Raw genomic sequence first — 18,161 nt, forward strand, 5'->3', positions numbered from 1 at the left:
AATAAATTTGTACTATCAAATTTAAATTATACTCTTGTAAAAAATGTATTAATAAAAAGAGATTAAATACATATAAAATTGAAAGAATAAAAATATGAGGGTAAAAGTAATAATTAATGTTTATTTAACACATAAAAATCAAAATTATGAGGATAACAACAATAATTTATATTTATTGAACTCTTAAATGAGCAGAAGAAAATAGAGGATGATCTGAAAAGTTAAACTAATGATGGCAAAAATCTAATTTTCATGATCCAATCCATTTTTGCTATGTTCCAATCCATTTAATATTCATTTTATTAAAAATCCAATCCATTTTATTGGATTTGGATATCAATCTCATCTACATTTTATATATTTTATGGATTGTATATCCATAGTCGTATTTAATTGAGTTGGCGTGACCATATACAAAATTTGGTTGAATTAGGCCAAATTCTGTCAAGTCGGTCCCGATCGAATTTTTGCCCAACTGGTTCTAGACAAAATTTGGAAGTATTCGGTTGAGTTCACCTCGACCCAAATTTGACTACATTGGGCTGAGTCTACCTAGACAAAATTTGACTGTATTCGGCCGAGACAACCGCGACCAAAATTTGGCTGTATTTAGCCTAGTTGGCTCCAGTCAAAATTCGGTCGAATTCAATCGAGTTGGCCCCGATTGAGATTTGGCCGAGTCGGCCCTAGTCAAATTTGGTCGTATTCGGCTGAGACGACCTAAGATGAAATTTCAAATGAGTCAGTCACGATCAAAATTTGGCCGTATTCATTTGAGTCAGCCACGATCGTTCGGTCGTGTTGGCCTCAACCAAAATTTGACTGAGTTGGTCCTGGCTTGAATTTGGTCGTATTTGGCAGAGTCGATCACGATCGAAATTTAGTCATATTTAGGCGAGTCGGTCCTAACCTAAATTTGGCCAAATTCAGTCGAGTTGGTCATGACCAAAATTTGGTCGAGTCGGCACTAGCCCAAATTTAGCCGTATTCAGTCGAGTAAGTCCCGAACGAAATTTAACTATATTCAACTTAGTCGGCTGTGATCGAAAATTGTCCATGTTCAGTCAAGTCGATCCCGGCCGACGAACTTAGTGGAGTCAACCCTGACCGAAACTTGACTGATCAGGCCCTAGCCCAAATGTGGCCATATTTGGCCAAGTTGGCTCTGGCCAAAATTTGGTCGTATTAGGTAAAATTGGCCCTGGCCGAAATTCAATCGAATCCAGTCCAGTCGATCTCGACTGAAATTTTGTCAAGTCGACCTTGGCCCAAATTTGGTCACGTCGTCTCCGACCGAAATTCGTTCGAAAGTCATCCAAGTTCATCCCATGCTGAAATTTGGCCTCGTTGACCTCGACAAAAAATCTGTCAAATTCTATGGTGTCAGCCCTATGGACACAAGTTTTCAAAACTTTAATTTGAATTTATTTTATGAAAAATGGATTTTTAGATTTTGAACTTGATTCAAATATTTAGATCTGGATTTAAACTTGATCTAAATATTTGGATCTAGATTTTAAAAAAATTCAATCTACTTTTTTTAAAAAAATGGATTTGAATCGAAAATCTAATCCAATTAGTTGGATCCAAAATGGATGTGAATTGGATCATTACAAATTCAATCCATGATCACCCTAATGTCAATCGTCATCGTTCATTAATTAATAAATATATTAGTTTACTTTTAAAAAAAGTGAAACTAAATTAGAAATTTTTAAAATTGTAGGATAAAGTTGTAAAATAATCTGAATATAAAAAAAAATAGCAAACAAATAAAGAAACTCTTAAAACAATGTACACAAATGCCTATAAAAAACAACCCTTAAAACAAGCATACAACAACTCTTTTTTTTCTATAAAAGATCAAATACTATGTCCTCTTAAATGTCCCAATTTTATAATGTTGTCATTGATTTTTTTTTTCATTTCCTCTTATAACATGTCTTGTTGTTTAAAACGACACTATAAATTATAATAGTGCTGATAAAAAGACAAATAAATTATAATCAAATCCTAAAAAGATACTGAGTTTTGTAGGATTTTTTTGTACTCTTTTTATGTTAAATTCATTCAAATTCAACTTACTTTTAGATGAGTAAGATTAGGCAAGTCAATTGAATCAAGATAATGTAAAACTATTTTTTTAAGGTTATAATTTTCAATATTTACTAACAAAAATAAACTATTTCGATCAAACGTTGATTCAATACTTCTTCAAATGAACTGTCACATTATCAAAACTCATTTAATATAAAGAAAAGTATAACACAATTAATAAAAGAATCAAAATACATTTCATATTAGAACTCAAGTTTCTCGTACTCTCGTGGTGACACCTAACGAAGAGTGTGATAGTTTATTTTGGGTTGATTTAACTCCATTATAAATAAAACATAACATATTTTAATATACATTACATTGAATTGAGTTATCCGATCTAATCCGAAAAACATCTCTAATTTTAAATAAAAAATGATAAATTGTTAACATTATATATATATATATATATATATATATATATATATATATATATATATTAATTATTAGAATAAAACTAAATATAATTAAGATAAACATTAGCTAGATATAAAACTCATTCGAAAATGGGAAAGAAAAATGATCACATTAACTTTTAATATTTATTGTTAGAAAACATACAGAAAATCAACGAAAGTTATAAAATCATTAACAAAAACATTATTATAAATATCAGTTCTTAAGAAAAAAAAATAACAAGAAAAACTATTGAAATGAACATTTTTTTTAGCCAATACCCACTCGTGTTATTAATAAAACAAAAAACTGGTTTAAGCAACTCCCACATCGTGTGTTCTAATGCCATCATACACCACTCAACCCTCATTTTACATATCCTAGAACAAAACACCTGATGAGTTTGGCTTAACAGCTTTAACAAACTCCGCCTCAAAGATTAAAGGAGTAGTAGTTATATTCACCAAGATCAAACGCTTTCCGTTTTTCTCTTCACGTCGCGCAAAGTCGAAGCATCTGGTGGAGCCCTTGGGACAGAACACGAACTTGTAACCCTCAAGAAACAAGTATTTCTCAATCTTAAACACTCCCTCCACGATCTTCTTACCCGCTCCAAGATCTGCGGCACCACCAATACCCAACCATTCTCCAGGGTACGTCTTTTCATTAACAACCACCCACTTCGACGATGAAGCGCACGCAGGTTTTTTCACAAATTCAATATCTAATGGTGTCTCCGTCATGATCCTTTTCGAATTTGATCCTCGCATAGTGATCTTCACTTTCTCCCCTGGAAATGCCGGATTATAATTCTGCAGAACAATCAACGGGCATTTCACGTCGCGTTCTACACCCGCTTGTAATCCACCGGCTGTTGGACCACCGTTGAGCTGCGTCACGTAGTATTCTTCGGTGGCAGAAAGGGCAACACCTTTGGAGTCAATGATCGGCACAGGAGGATCCGTGAACCCTGATGCCAAGGCAAACAGAAACAAATGGAAGGTTAGTGATACTGCACACTTCATGTTTGTGTTTATGTCTGTGTGTTTTTGTTGCTTCACTCTTGTTTGGTATATATAGAGGTTTTTCTTAAGCTTGCATGTGTAGTAAGTTAGTGTTTTGTTTCATTCTATTGGTCAAAGCTTTCGTCTTGTTTCTTATGTTTTGTTTTCACTATCAATGCACCAATAAATGTATTTATTGAAATTAAAAATGTTTTTCGTTTTGAGTTTAAGTTGATATAAATGTGTTTTTAAAATGAATAAATTATTGAAAAAAACGTGTCTGGAGGAATCCATCACTCAGTATGGGCAACATATCTCAGCTTATTTAAATGAGATTCAGATAGATATTCAAACTTTTATTATGTTAAAATAATATAGTTTTAAATTTATATATATATATATATATATATATATATGTATATATATATATATATATATGTATGTATGTATGTGTGTGTGTGTAAAATTATTGAAAAAAGTTGTTGGTGGTGATTATTTTAGAATATAGAGATATGGTTTAAATTTTAAAAAGTAATTGTATCTTTGCTAGTGACTATGTGTGTTTACTTTTGTAATATAGGTATGCATTTAGTTATGTAATATGCAAGTTTTTTTTATTTATTATTATTATTATTTGAACTAGTGGCAATGAGACAGTTTATATTTCTGGGTTTTAAAAGGAATATTAATAATGATAGTTAAATGAAAACAAAAAAGTAGTGTTTGGTTATAAATGATTTGTAATATGGTAGACACTATTAAGGCGTATAGATTTCTTTTATTGTAAGATATAATTAAAGGAAAAATATGAATATGAAATATGATATTAAAAATAGAATATCTTTTATATTTATATTCTTAATTTCATGATAGAAATATGTGTATCCTAAAATATATCCTTATATTGTTATTAACATTGTCATAAATGACACAAATTAATTATATTTGTAATATTGTTTAATAAATTTTAATAACGAGAAAGCTCTAATTAATTTTGAATAAAAAATAACAGTGGTTTAAAAACATATTCTAACAACTTAAATAATAAAATAACTCCTATTGATAACAATAAATAAATAAATAAAAACATCCAAATTCATGGAATTGTCATTCTAACAGTGTTTTGATCTTAATCAAGTAAAATTGAGTTACGGACAAATATAGATAGCAGCAGACGTGAATTGGAAAATACGAAAATTTTAAATCCTTTTAGGTTGGATTTGAAATTCTCTAATTTTAATAATCTAATTATTTTAATAAAATTATAAAAGTTTAATTTCTTTCGAAATTTATTATTCAAATAACATATTTTCTCATAAAACATTTTAAATTCTCTAAAAAAAATAATTACCCTATTAACGTTATATTTGAGAAATCTAGTTGTAAAGTAAAAATTTATAAAAAACTATAGAACAAAAATATAAAAAAATTGATTCATAACAATCACTTAACAGTTATATATATATATATATATATATATATATATATATATATATATATTAAGTTATCATGTGTATGAGATTTAATTAAAATTATTTATTTTTGGAAAACTCATCAATAACACTATTAATGTTAATTAAGTATTAAATAAATAACAATTATGATTGTTGTCTAACCGATTAAAAATCAAATACATGTATTTTTATGATTATTAATAGTACATTAAAATATTATTATTCAAATTTTCTTTCCCATTGAATGTATATTAGAATTTACCAGTAACTTATTTTTTCAAATTTTTGTAAACAATTATTTGCTAATAATATGAAACTATATGAAGCACAATAAGGATGATAGTCAAATGTAATCTCCAATGCTGTGTTTGTGAATACGGCACCTGAATCCCATCTGTGTCTAGTTCTAATCCACCACCTAGGCCATGATGATTAAGTTGTGAAATGTAGTATTTAGCATAAAAAATGGGTACTCCATTTGAGTCAAGGACTTCTTCAGGAATCTTAGAGAAGGATAATGGAAGAAAGTTGGTAGAGAAGACAAGGAGGAAAGAGTGAGGGATAGTTTAGATTTCATTGTGTTGGTGTTTGTGTTCATGTGTTTCTGGGAATTGCATATATACTCATTCATGTTTTTATGACATTATCACCTCTATTCTTATTTATTCGCGTTTTTGTGTGTGATGAATGCATATTTTGGTTGAATTCAAACGGTTGAGATCTTAAAAAATGTATCATCCTCATGGCCCCTTGTAGCTAGCATCTAAGTTTGATATGATAATCAACTTCATGAACAGGGACGAGCTTTTTTATGATTTTTTTATATATAAAACCAAAATTAATGTATAAATACAATAATTTTTTTAAAAAATATTAAATATATATATTTGGTCCCTCAAATATTTATATAAAACCCAACACTTTCAAAATATAATTGTGTTAATTTCACCGTAAAAATTCTTATGTCTAGTAAGCACTGATAATTTTTTGTTAATTTATCATAAATGGTTCACGTAGCATCATCTTTCCACATTATTCATGGCGAACGTGTAGCAATAAATATATATATATATATATATATATATATATATATATATATATATATATATATATATAATATGTCATCTTTATATAGGTGTGTCTATATGTTGTAAGATATTGTAACATATTAACTTTTAATAAGTCAAACAAGATTCTTACGTCTACCTTCATTCCCCCTTCATATCAGAACACAAAAGATACATAAATCAAATCCTAGTGCATTTTAATTATATACAAATTAAAATTCAAGCTACTCTTAAGCATTTTTATTTCTTAAAAATAACAAACTTCTAAATAATTATATAATTAATATTTTTTCATTGAGTCAAATAATTTTGTTAACCTTAAAAAACACTAGATTTCCTTAAAAAAATATTTACAAATCCATTAAAAACAATTGATCATGTGTATTGTGTTTTGCCCTTTTGTTTTATGGGCAATGTATTATGTTTTCCTTGTTTTATAAAATCGATATTCCTTCTATTTCCTTGTCATATCTTGTGACTTTAATTCAAATTTCAAATTGAATCTAATCCTATTTGAAAGTTTTATTAAGGGTCCTATGCCACGTGATAATATAAAATTCATTAAGCAAACATAAAAATATATAACTATTATATAGATTAAAGTAATTAACATAATTATATTTTTATTTAATTATTAATTAAATAAAAAAATGTATATAGTTTTCTTTTTATTTTACAGTGGTAACTATTTATTAAGTTATCAAAATATAGACTTTAGATATTTGTTTATTGGCATTCTAACCTTCCTTTTCTTTTCTACGACTTGTTTCTTTTTTTAAAGACATCTTAATTTAGGACATCGCCTTCCCCAATTTTCTTTATCAAATAAGAAAAAACTTGTTTTTCGAGTACTTGTTTAAAATAAATACAATATATTACAATTAAAAATCACAATGAATAATTGTTTCAAATTTTGAATAAACAGTGACACAATTCCTTTATTTTATTTTTTTAAATCGAAGACAGAACAAAAAGTAAAGTAGTATGAAATGAACTAAAAATAGCAGTGTAAAAATTTAAAAACCTAAACTTCCCCCAAATTCAATACACAGTACCATAACACAATGTTACTTCGGTTCAACAGAACACCCTCCGCCACCTCTCTTTTACACACCTCCGTCACATCACTTTACTATTCGCACCCCTTCTCCACCTCTCCACCACCCGCTCCTGACGCCGCCGACCGCACCCGCCTCTTGAACTCCATCCGCGCCGTCGAAACCACCGCCACCGCCGCCGCTGCAGTTGACTTCTTCCACAGAATGCTAACCCTAGTCCCTTTTCCCTGCATTCAAGACTTCAACCTCTTCTTCGGCCTCGTCGCGAAATCGCACCACCACGCCACCGCCATTTCCCTCATCAAAACCCTCCACTCGCTAAGCGAAAGTGCTGACGTGTGCACACTCAACATTTTCATCAATTGCCTCTGCCACCTGCACCAAACGACGTCGGGGTTCGCCGTTTTGGGCCTCATGACCAAAACCGGCGTGGAACCCACGCTGGTGACTTTTAACACCATCGTCAACGGTCTTTGTATCGAAGGGGATATGGATCGTGCCCTATGGTTGGTGGAAAAAATGGAAACTTTAGGGTATCAGTGCAATGCTCGAACTTATGGGGAGTTGGTTAATGGTTTGTGTAAAATTGGGGATACTTCTGGTGCTATGGAGTGTTTGAGAAAGATGGTTGAGAGAAATTTGGAGCCGAATGTTGTGGTTTATAATGCGATTTTGGATGGGCTTTGTAAGAAAGGTTTGGTGAATGAGGCTTTTGCGTTGTTCCGTGAGATGGGTGTTACTGTTGAGCCTAATGTTGTGAGTTACAATTGCTTGATTCAGGGTTTGTGTGGTGGGTTTGAAGGGTGGAGGGAGGGGGTGGTTTTGTTCAATGAGATGGTGGTGGAGAAGGGGATTGCACCGGATGTGCAAACGTTTTCGATTTTGGTGGATGGATTTTGCAAAGAGGGGTTGGTTTCATGGGCAGAGAATGTGATGGGTTATATGATTAGGACTGGTGTGGAGCCAAATGTTGTTACCTATAACTCGTTGATTGGAGGGCATTGTTTGAGGAATTGGATGGAGGAGGCGATGAGGGTGTTTAGATTGATGTTTAGTGAGGGGGAGAGGTGTTTGCCGAGTGTTGTTACGTATAATTTGTTGATTCATGGGTGGTGTAGGGTTAAGGAGGTTGATAAGGCTATGTCTCTGATGGGTGAAATGGTTGGAATAGGGTTGGATCCTGATGTGGTGACTTGGACCATTCTTATAGGTGGGTTCTGTGAAGTGAGAAAGCCTTTGGCTGCAAAGGAGTTGTTTTTCAATATGAAAAAGCATGGCCAGGTTCCCAGTCTCCACACCTGTGCTGTTGTGTTGGATGGTTTGTTCAAATGCTGGCTTGATTGTGAGGCGGTGTCGTTGTTCACAGCAATGGAGAAGAGTGGTTTGGATCTTGATATTGTTATTTACAATATCATGCTTGATGGAATGTGCAAAGCAGGAAAACTGGATGATGCAAGGAAGCTTCTTTCTGGTGTGGTAGATAAAGGGTTGAAAATTGATACATATACTTATAACATAATGATTAAAGGTCTGTGTAAAGAAGGACTGCTGGATGATGCTGAAGAGATGCTTAATAAAATGGAAGAGAATGGGTACCAGCCTAATAAAAACTCTTATAATGTCTTTATGCAGGGACTGTTGCGAAAATATGATATTTCTAGGTCTAGAAAATATCTTCAAATAATGAAAGACAAAGGATTTAGAGTAGATGCTGGCACAACTGAATTTATTGTACGTTACTTATCTGCTAATAAAGGAGATAATGCATTTCAAGAGATGTTGCTGACCTGAACTTTGTGGGAATTTAGTGTCTGTTGATTATCAGAGCTGGGTTTGTATCAAGTATTGTGACCAATCTGGTCATAATGTTAGATCATCAACCAGGCCTCTTAATGATGGGATTCAACCTTTTCAGCATGGTGGGTTCAAGTTGATCATGAACAGATGATAGAATGTAAAGAATTTCTTCTAGGAAATTCAAACCTGGATTATGACAATTCTGATAAGCACACATGTTTTTGCCAAGACATTATTAACTCAATTCGATGGCAACATGATGTTGCAAGATTCAGGTGGACATAACTGTTATGTTTGTTTGGTGTCCATAGAGAGATTCAGATACTGGAAGGTATACTTCAAAGCAGTTTAAGTTCTCATTTGTCCAAAAGATTGTGTTCAGAAGTTTGGGTAAAATATGTTTCCTCATTGCGTATAAAATGTTCAGCATGTCTTCTATTTTGAAGGCATAAATTTATTTATTTCTTATATAAAAAGTAAGCTCTGTGTTGTTGATAAACCAGTAAGCTCTGTGGCTGTTGCTTGAAGCAGACCAGTTGTGCTTATTTGTGAAATTGTAGACTTAATGACTGTAAACAACAGACTTCAATGTTAATATAATGTTAGCATCATTCATCTTTTTATTCATAAAAACTACATTAAGAATTTGTCATTCATATCTTATACACAACTTAAAAAGAAAATATGTTATAATATATATCCCTATAATCCATGATAAAAATTGGGTGACAATGAAATTAATTTCAAATTATATAATCTAATTTATAAACCAGATTTTGTTTTCTTAGAAATCTATTTTGAGCGTACTTGTGATTATTTACTGAAACATAAAACTCGATTTTCTGTATGTAATAGTAAAAAGTTATGGGTAAAAGACATATTTATTCCGTCTAAAATGTTAATCCTTAATATATTTTTATCCATTTTCAAATACGTCGTTTTTATTCTTTAAGCATGTCTAAAGTGCTAATCTAAACCACTTTTTAAGAGCAAAAGAGATATTTTAAATTTAAAGTAACTAAAAAAATAAAAAAGTAAAATTAAATTTTTAAAAAGAAAAAAAATATTAGAATTTATTGAATGAAGTCTAAATTGAGGTAATTTGTTCAAGAAAATGTACTGCAACTTATTCTAACTTGTTTAAAATAATGTAAGTTCTAAGAGGGTTATGCATTTTGATGGGACAATATGTTTGGTTCAGTTTTTTTTTTTCAAGTTACTTTAAAATTCAAGATCAAAATCAGAACTTAAAAAATATAAATAAAAATTATATTCCAAATTTTTATTCTTTTAGCTTAAAATTTTTCTTGAAAATAAGGTTTTTTTGATAAAATCAAATTTGTCAAAAATTATTTTTTAAAATTTTAACTTATTTATAATTTAATGTCTAATTTTATGGGTAATTTTTAAATAAAATTATCTTCATCAATTTATTTACTATAAAAAAAATGCGAAATCGAGCTAGATGACGCTGATTAAAAATAATATAAAACAAAATTTAGCTTATTTACTATACAAAATTCCATTAAAAATAACTTAAGGAAAATAAAACTAAAATAGTTAATCAAGTTGGATCAAAAAGGTTCAATTTTTTTGGTCCACATTATTTGGTTCAACCAAAACATTAGTAGTTTTTTCTATTGGAGTTATGAAAAAAGTGAATTTCTTAAAATGAAAAATCTTATTAAACGAAAAATATCTTAAAATTATTTTGAAATTAACCAACATTTTGGATCAGATGAAACGTACAAAAAATGTCAAATGTTTGACATCACTTTCCAATCATTCAATTCAGAATGAAAATGGGTTTGGAGAAACGAAGAAAAAAACACACCCTTAAGCCCATCAAGTTATGCTAAATAGGCTTAACCTCTTCTGATATATATTTTATTTTAAGACTCAACTTGAATTTCATTATATATTATTCTAAGTAGTGAATAGAACTTATATTTTAGCCTGTAAACTATACAGTATAAATATTTATTTTTCTAAAATGATAAGTTATTATAAATATATATATATATATATATATATATATTTAAAATTCATAAGAAATTATTTAAATCGGGATATAAATTTATTTTTAAATTGAAATGGATAAGAAATGAAGAAAAGAAAAAAAAATCATAAAAGTAAAGATAAAATGATAGCAATTTGATATGAATGAGAGAAATTTTCTAGTTATAGTATGTAAAATCTACCTCCCAAAAGCGAGAAAAGAGAGCAAGAATCTCAAATTGAGAAGTTGAGAACTTCATTTTCTATGTTAAATATTCTAATTTATAGTATATAGAAGATGATCTGAGGACTCATTTGTGAATGAAAATATTTTTAAGAACCATTATCATTTTTATTAATTTAGGTGATTTATTCCACATTAAACATTTTATTTATGTTTTTTAACTCCTCAAACAAATTATTTTTTATATTAACATAATTATTCTTTGAATTGATTTTTAAAGTTTGAATATTATGGCACAGAATACAATTCAAAAGACTTAGTGTTTTTTAGTAATATTATTGTAATCTATTTGATCTTTCAATTTTTATGTTTGAGATGTCATACAAATAAAAAAAAAAAGAGAGAGAGAGAGAATGAGTATCTTTAACTCAAATAATATCGTTTATAGTTTTCTCTTCATAAAATTTATTTATGAGTTATTCTTAAATGATAAAATATAATATCTTTTACTAAAAGAAGAATGGATGCATTTATTTCTTGTTCGTGCCGAGTCGAGATGTATTCAAGTATGTATAATGTAGTTTTAATATCTACTCTTCATTTAATTAATCTTTTTCGTCACAAGTTCTTTTTATATGAATGTGATGCGACATCGCTGGGAAACCTACAAAGATACTCAAATACTTAAGTTAATTATTTATGATTGATATATATCCATGAATAATGACTATTTATATACCTGGATGGACACTGCCTGTTAGATCTGGCTTCCAAATTTATTACCTTGTTTTAGAACTCCCTATTATATTTATTTATCCTTAATTCTTGTGATTTGTCATTTTGTTTATGTGGATTCATACCACAGTAGTAGCCTATGTGTCTCTGGCCATTTGGTGCAAATTGAGATGTCCTCGAACTTTTGGCTACTAATATATATGTACATTTCTCTAATAGAGGTGATTTTGCTATGTTTATGATATTTTGCTATAAAGTTTTTTAAAATTTTAGTAAAAACTTTTGATACATTTTAGCAAATATTAGTTGATAATTGTAGACATGCTTATTAAATCTCTTAGTACTGTTTAACATGTATCTATGTAAGTACACATAGTAACTATAAAGATCCATTGAAGTTTTTACCTTAGGCCTAAAAATTTATAAACAAAAATTAACATTATTCTTAATAATAAAAAATAAAAGAGACCTCTAATAAATAATAATTAAGGTGTTCATTAAGAAAATAACAATAGTTAGTTCCTTAATAATGAAAATATCAACATTTAGTTCCTCAAGCAAAGTTGCTATCATCAATATTCCAAAAAGAATCACAGACAAATTTTGAGTAATTTTTCTTAATTAGAGGATTAAATTATATCAACTTTAATGATTGTCTTCTACATTAGAGGACTATAGATTTTACCTAATGTTTATTGTTTGCACAAGAATAATCAAATACAAAATTATACATCTATTATACAGAGAAAGTAACTGAACAAACAAAAATAACACCAAACTAAAACATGACCCACAAAAGATGACACTAATAATTTCCTCCCTCTCTTTATGTTGAATCACCTAAAACATTTGTACCTACACGAAACAATCAAAATATGAAAACAATATTATACATGTCTGAAAATAATCTATTCTATTTCAGTACTCTTCGAACTCTTTTGCCCCATGTTTCTCACAGTAACGTTTACTCACATATTACAGTTCTTTATGCAGTATGCAGAAGCTATAGCACCATGTACTTTTCCTTCACAACATGGTGTAAAACAGGGAAAATGATTGGACAGTAGTATTATTCAGTTTACCAAAACCATTGAAGTACTCATTCAACCTTGTTGATTCGGCAAAGCTCATACCTTTGAAGACATGCTTGTTTGAAAAGTAGATGAGAATGAATTCAGGAACACACTAGGCCTACCATATTCACTTTTCATATCAGTAACAGCATCAACAGTTCCAAGCTTTTGCTGTGCTGGAAGAACCTGTGATTCATTGGGAACTTCATCTTCAAACACCACCCACACCATGCTTATTTTAGTCTCTAGTGTCCATGAAAAAAGAGTTGGTGTTGGTGTTGGTGACAGGTTTACATCAATTTTCTCTTCACTCCTTCTGTTTTCTTCTGCTGCCACTTCCAACTCTACCATCTCTTTTGATTTTGGAGGAGGCCTTGAGATGCTAGAAAGAGAGACATGTGAAGTTGCAAGTTCATTTTGTTGAGTACCAAGTTGTTCCAGTGCCACTACATGACTCATACTGATTATTTGAACAGAAGGGTAATCCAAATTCTTGTTTTCAACCACAAATTTGCAACTTTCATACAGATCATGAAGCTTCTGGGTCTGGAGAGAAGCTGTCTTGAGTATTTCACAGGCTAGGACTCTGGCTGATGCTGTTAGATCAAAGAACATGTTCACAAGAGCTGCAATGCCTTCAGAAAATGTCATGTAAACTTGGAAACTTTCTCTCAAAGTGTTGCTCATAGCAGCTTGAGCCAAGCCATGATCTGAGCACAAAATATCATGTGGTGAACACTCCAACACCTTATCAAGAAGCACTTGGCATTTAGGCAATGTTCTGAATGCCATATCAAAGGATTTCTCATCATAGCGCCTAAACTCTAACCCTTTGGACATGACTGGTTCAAGTTTCCCTGCTTGGTTGATGAGCCAACTCATCCTCTCTTCAAGATAAGCTGCATATTTGTGAAGAAAACCAGCTGAAGGGTGATCAGAACTCTTTGTGAAACACCTTGTATTAATCTGTAAATGACCTGAGACATGTGCTTTGCATAACTCTTGTTCAAAGGACCTGTTTCCCCCTCTAAGAAGGCGATGAATCAAGACAAGGGTCTTGAGGGCCACAACATGATCCTTAGTTTTTCCTAAGCGACGTGAAATCCTTTCAGCCAGAAAAGGAATGGACCCTGGAGAGTTTGACACAAGAAAGAGGATTTCATGCATGTATCTGTCACCAATGGTGCCATTATCATGGCCAGTGGCACGCAGCACTGCAATCTCTATGTTGGAAAAGCCATCATGTTGGTAATGATACATCATGGCCTTGCCAATAGAGGCATGATCTTTCACTGAGCCAAGAGCTAAACGAAGCTTACCTTGTATGTCCACACCCATTATTATTCTTCTTCTTTTTAGGAAAAAGGAGAAGAAGTTCTGCAATGTTGATATGAGATTAATGGCACAATTTGATGTGTAGAGGGAAGCAGTTGCAGGAATAGAGGCATATAAAGGTGGGTGGGGAGAAGAGTGAGAAAAAGTTTGGCCTTAAAAAATTGGAAGCAGTACAAATTGCAGAATCAAATCTTTCATATTTTAAACACAGAATTGTAATATGGACAAGAACATTCATCATATAAAATAGTTTTTACTTTTTAGATTGTTGTGTGTGATAGGTTAGAAGTCTACAAACCCAACAAGGCAACAACACAGCAATATCGTATATATTAGAAGGGCAATAATCCACGTGCAAAGTCAACGAGTATAACCAAAAAGGAAGAGCTTCCTTTCTTTGGTTCCCTTGAAGTGACAGAAATGCAAGCAAGATTATTGATAATGCCAAATTTAGCTCCCTAATTCTTCCTTTTTCTTTAACCATGATCATATCATAAATTGGTGTGAATTGAAGAGATTGATGTAAAATGGTAGCTTGGTTAAAATTATGCAGCATTCATCTGATACAGTTTCTTTAGAGGAATGTATGCTCATAATAGTAATTTGTGTATGATATGAACCTGCCAGTCAAATAGGCCTACTTATTCTCAATTTTTCATGTTAAATAAAATGAAAATGTAAAAATTACATGAAAGAGTTCTTTATTTGACTTAGAAGAAATACTTCTATATGTGAAACCAAACACACACTTAATGTTCAAACATGATACAATGGATTGCATCTTTGTGACCTATATAGGAGGTCTTAGATTGTAGGAATAAAGCTACTAAAATCTACCCTTGAGATTGTTACATTTGTTACCCTTTTCTGATTATTTATCTTTGATGTTATGCACATGATTGCTTTATAGGAGATGCTATGCTATGCTATGTCATACATGCAAAAGTCATGACACATACTGCATTCTTGGGTTAGCTTTGCCCTTATTCCTAGTTTTTAACCTTTTAAAAGACATTTATCTTCCCTTAGCTATAGCCTTTTGTTCTCTCTACCCAAAATTCTTTTTCCTTAAAAGCTGGCAGCAATTATTTATAGATAAGCACGAAGCAAATAATTAGCCACAGGAAAAAGCTTAGATGAGAGTTAATTGTGATCAAGGCTTTTCATTTGTTAAAGATGGTGCCATGAGTATGATAATAATAACGAAAATGGAATAATAAAGTTTGGCTTAGAAGAAGGGTTTGAAGTTTTGGAGTGCATATAAGACTTTAATGTCATTTTAGAAGAAAGAGTCAACGAGGGAAAAAGTGGAAGATGGTGGAAGGTGAAAAAGAACCTTATTCTTTTGAGAATATGATTCTGCCAGCATCTAACTCTCTTGCCATTCGCAACATACAAAATAATTTTGACTTTGAGAAATCTTTCTTCTCATCCACAGGTTCTCCATACAATCATGCAACTTTTCATTTTGCTTTTGGTAGGGAAGTTGAAGCCCCACCCACTGGCATACAGATCCAAAGGAGAAAAGTGTTGTTGCAATATTCTATTCTACCAATAATAATCCTATATGTTTGTGCCTCAAGGTACTGTAGCTTGGTCAGATCACAATTTCAGCTACAACTAAAATCAAACACAACGCATACAAGTCAAAAGGGATAAATTCATGATTCATCACAGAAACAAAATAGACTCATGGTCACACACAGCACCTTGAGAATGCTATTTGCAAACAGAATAGTGCCAAACAAAAGGTGGTATAATAGTTTTTTTTACAGTACACATAAAAGATAACATAAAGTCAAATTACATGAACCGAACCAGGGTTGTAAAACTGACCTTGGTGAGATTCATTGGTCAGTTCAGTTCTCTATTTCACTGCTTCCATCGTGTTGAACTGATGACTTGACAGAAAAAAGTCATTAAGAAAAAGAACAGTGCAAGAACCAACTATATTATACTGTTTCAATCAAATTTAAAGTAACTTGTTTTGTTCATTCATTGAATATAGATTTTTATTTTCACACAAACAAAATATCAGAGAGAAAGCAGAGAAAAAATGAAGGGTATGTAAAATATGTGAAAAATCAGGTACAGATATCATTTTTTTCTGAACCATTTATCTGAATGTGATCAAAATATGTTTTCAATGAAGCCGTGAATTCAATTTTGTTATAATCCATCTTAATAAAGTTTTTCAACTGAAATACAAAACCTTACCTGAAAAATAGAATTCCATTTCATTTAAACCAACTTGTTATTAAAGTAATTTTTATAATAGTCTGTTATAAATCTATTGAATAAATGTGTTGAATCTTAAATAAACTACTAATGTTCACACACACTTGTATTTTATTCAGTGACCCTCCTTTTCTGGTTATGCAGCAAGAAATCGTCCAATCAGCTACAATGTATATGCTGTTGGCGGCTAGGAATATCCATGTTATGGAGGATTCCTCAATTTCCAACTTGATGGTGTAAAAACAGCATTAAGATTATTGTGTTGTGTGGCATCAATTTCAGGGCTGCCAAATTTCTAATGGACTAAGCCAATAGTGCACATAAACTATGCATTATAATTAAACAAATGTTATCCTTCACAGTGACTCAGACCCTCACCCTGTTCAGTGTGACTAGTACGAGAATGAGAAACTGTTCATTCACTGATATATTCTCATTGACAAAGCAAAGTCAAGAAACAGCAAGATAAGCCAGAATCTACGCAATATATGGTTGGTGTTCGATAAAACACAAGTGAGAAAAAGTTAGAACAGAAATACTTCATTGAAAGTATGAGAAGAAAACTTTGCATATTGATTTATTAGAAACTTGTCCGATATACAGAGTACACTAGAAAAATGGAGAAAAGAGAATTTCAACCAATTAGAACTTGTTATTATTTGGTGTTGATCTAAAAACAAGTGGTCAGTTATCAGCCACTGCTTGTGGACTTTGTTAACAGCATGATGGGAATTTGACTCTGAGAAAGGTAAAAAGTAAAAACAGTGAAAGCATATATGTTTGGTTTCTGGTTTGGAGTTTTGAATTCAGGTCTTCCTTCTGAAAATAATTTTAACTTGAATGTGATCATAAATCTATGCTTCACTTCAGCATAAGCCAAAAAAACATGCAAAAAGAATTATGCTTTGCATGAGATGCATATCTGCATCAAAAACCATGGTTTGTGGAACCAGATTTTAGCTTCCTAGTAGAAATATCAAATCTTTCTCACTCTCATATGAGTATTTCTCAAACAGTTGGACCTGGTTAAAGATTATATAATAAGAAGAAATTATGTTAAGAACATACTAGTGACGATTTTTATTTTTTTGTTAACTATACTTTTTTTGTCTCACAAAATATATTGTATGTTTTTAATCATATAACTTTAGTCTAAAATCAATATCTAATAATGCTTGTAAAGTATTATTTGAACTATTTTAAAACTAAAACAAAAAGTCATGTGTTTCAAAATTAGAAACAAATACAAACACAAATATTAGAGACTTAAAACAAACTTAATTTTTTTTAAAGAAATTTACTCAACTTTTTTAATTCCTTATTAAGTAATTCTTAAGAACATTTCTTAATCTTATCCAAAGAAAAAAGGTTTCAAAGTATTTTTAACCAAATGTAATTTATAAAATATAGAGAATCAATAAAAACACTCAATGATCTATGATAAAAAGTAATGCAATATATATATATATATATATATATATATATATATAAAATAGATCAAATTTCCTTACATCAATTCAAATTACTGTTTACACACTTCAACTCGTGAAAAAGATATCAAATAACTTTTTAAAAAGTTAAGATGCACAAATTAATTATATCTTCTGAGAAAAAAAAAAGAGTTTTGTCTTCTGAATTCATTTTATTTGATCTTACTGAAAAAGTGTGTCGAAAATAAACCTAGGTGGGGTCCATAAGTCTTCCTTTGAAAAGCAACACTATAGT

General features: G+C 30.8%; 3 protein-coding genes across 3 annotated transcripts; 1 reads left to right on the top strand and 2 right to left on the bottom strand.

Moving 5' to 3' along the window:
- Nucleotides 1-2,779: 2,779 nt before the first annotated feature.
- Nucleotides 2,780-3,453, bottom strand: LOC114180292 (kunitz-type trypsin inhibitor-like 1 protein). Its single transcript, XM_028066583.1, has one exon. The coding sequence runs from the start codon at nucleotides 3,261-3,263 to the stop codon at nucleotides 2,874-2,876; it is 390 nt and encodes a 129-aa protein (XP_027922384.1). The 5' UTR covers nucleotides 3,264-3,453; the 3' UTR covers nucleotides 2,780-2,873.
- LOC114180291 (putative pentatricopeptide repeat-containing protein At1g12700, mitochondrial) lies at nucleotides 3,352-9,468 on the top strand. The gene is made up of 2 exons (XM_028066582.1): nucleotides 3,352-3,495; nucleotides 7,103-9,468. Exons 1-2 carry the CDS (start codon nucleotides 3,467-3,469, stop codon nucleotides 8,865-8,867), a joined length of 1,794 nt encoding a protein of 597 aa, XP_027922383.1. The 5' UTR covers nucleotides 3,352-3,466; the 3' UTR covers nucleotides 8,868-9,468.
- Nucleotides 9,469-12,500: 3,032 nt separating this feature from the next.
- LOC114181254 (putative clathrin assembly protein At1g33340) lies at nucleotides 12,501-14,698 on the bottom strand. Its single transcript, XM_028067660.1, has one exon. It carries the CDS (start codon nucleotides 14,199-14,201, stop codon nucleotides 12,918-12,920), a length of 1,284 nt encoding a protein of 427 aa, XP_027923461.1. The 5' UTR covers nucleotides 14,202-14,698; the 3' UTR covers nucleotides 12,501-12,917.
- Nucleotides 14,699-18,161: the final 3,463 nt, after the last annotated feature.

This window comes from Vigna unguiculata, chromosome 4 (assembly GCF_004118075.2).
Source record: "Vigna unguiculata cultivar IT97K-499-35 chromosome 4, ASM411807v1, whole genome shotgun sequence".
NCBI classification, from domain to species: Eukaryota; Viridiplantae; Streptophyta; class Magnoliopsida; order Fabales; family Fabaceae; genus Vigna; species Vigna unguiculata.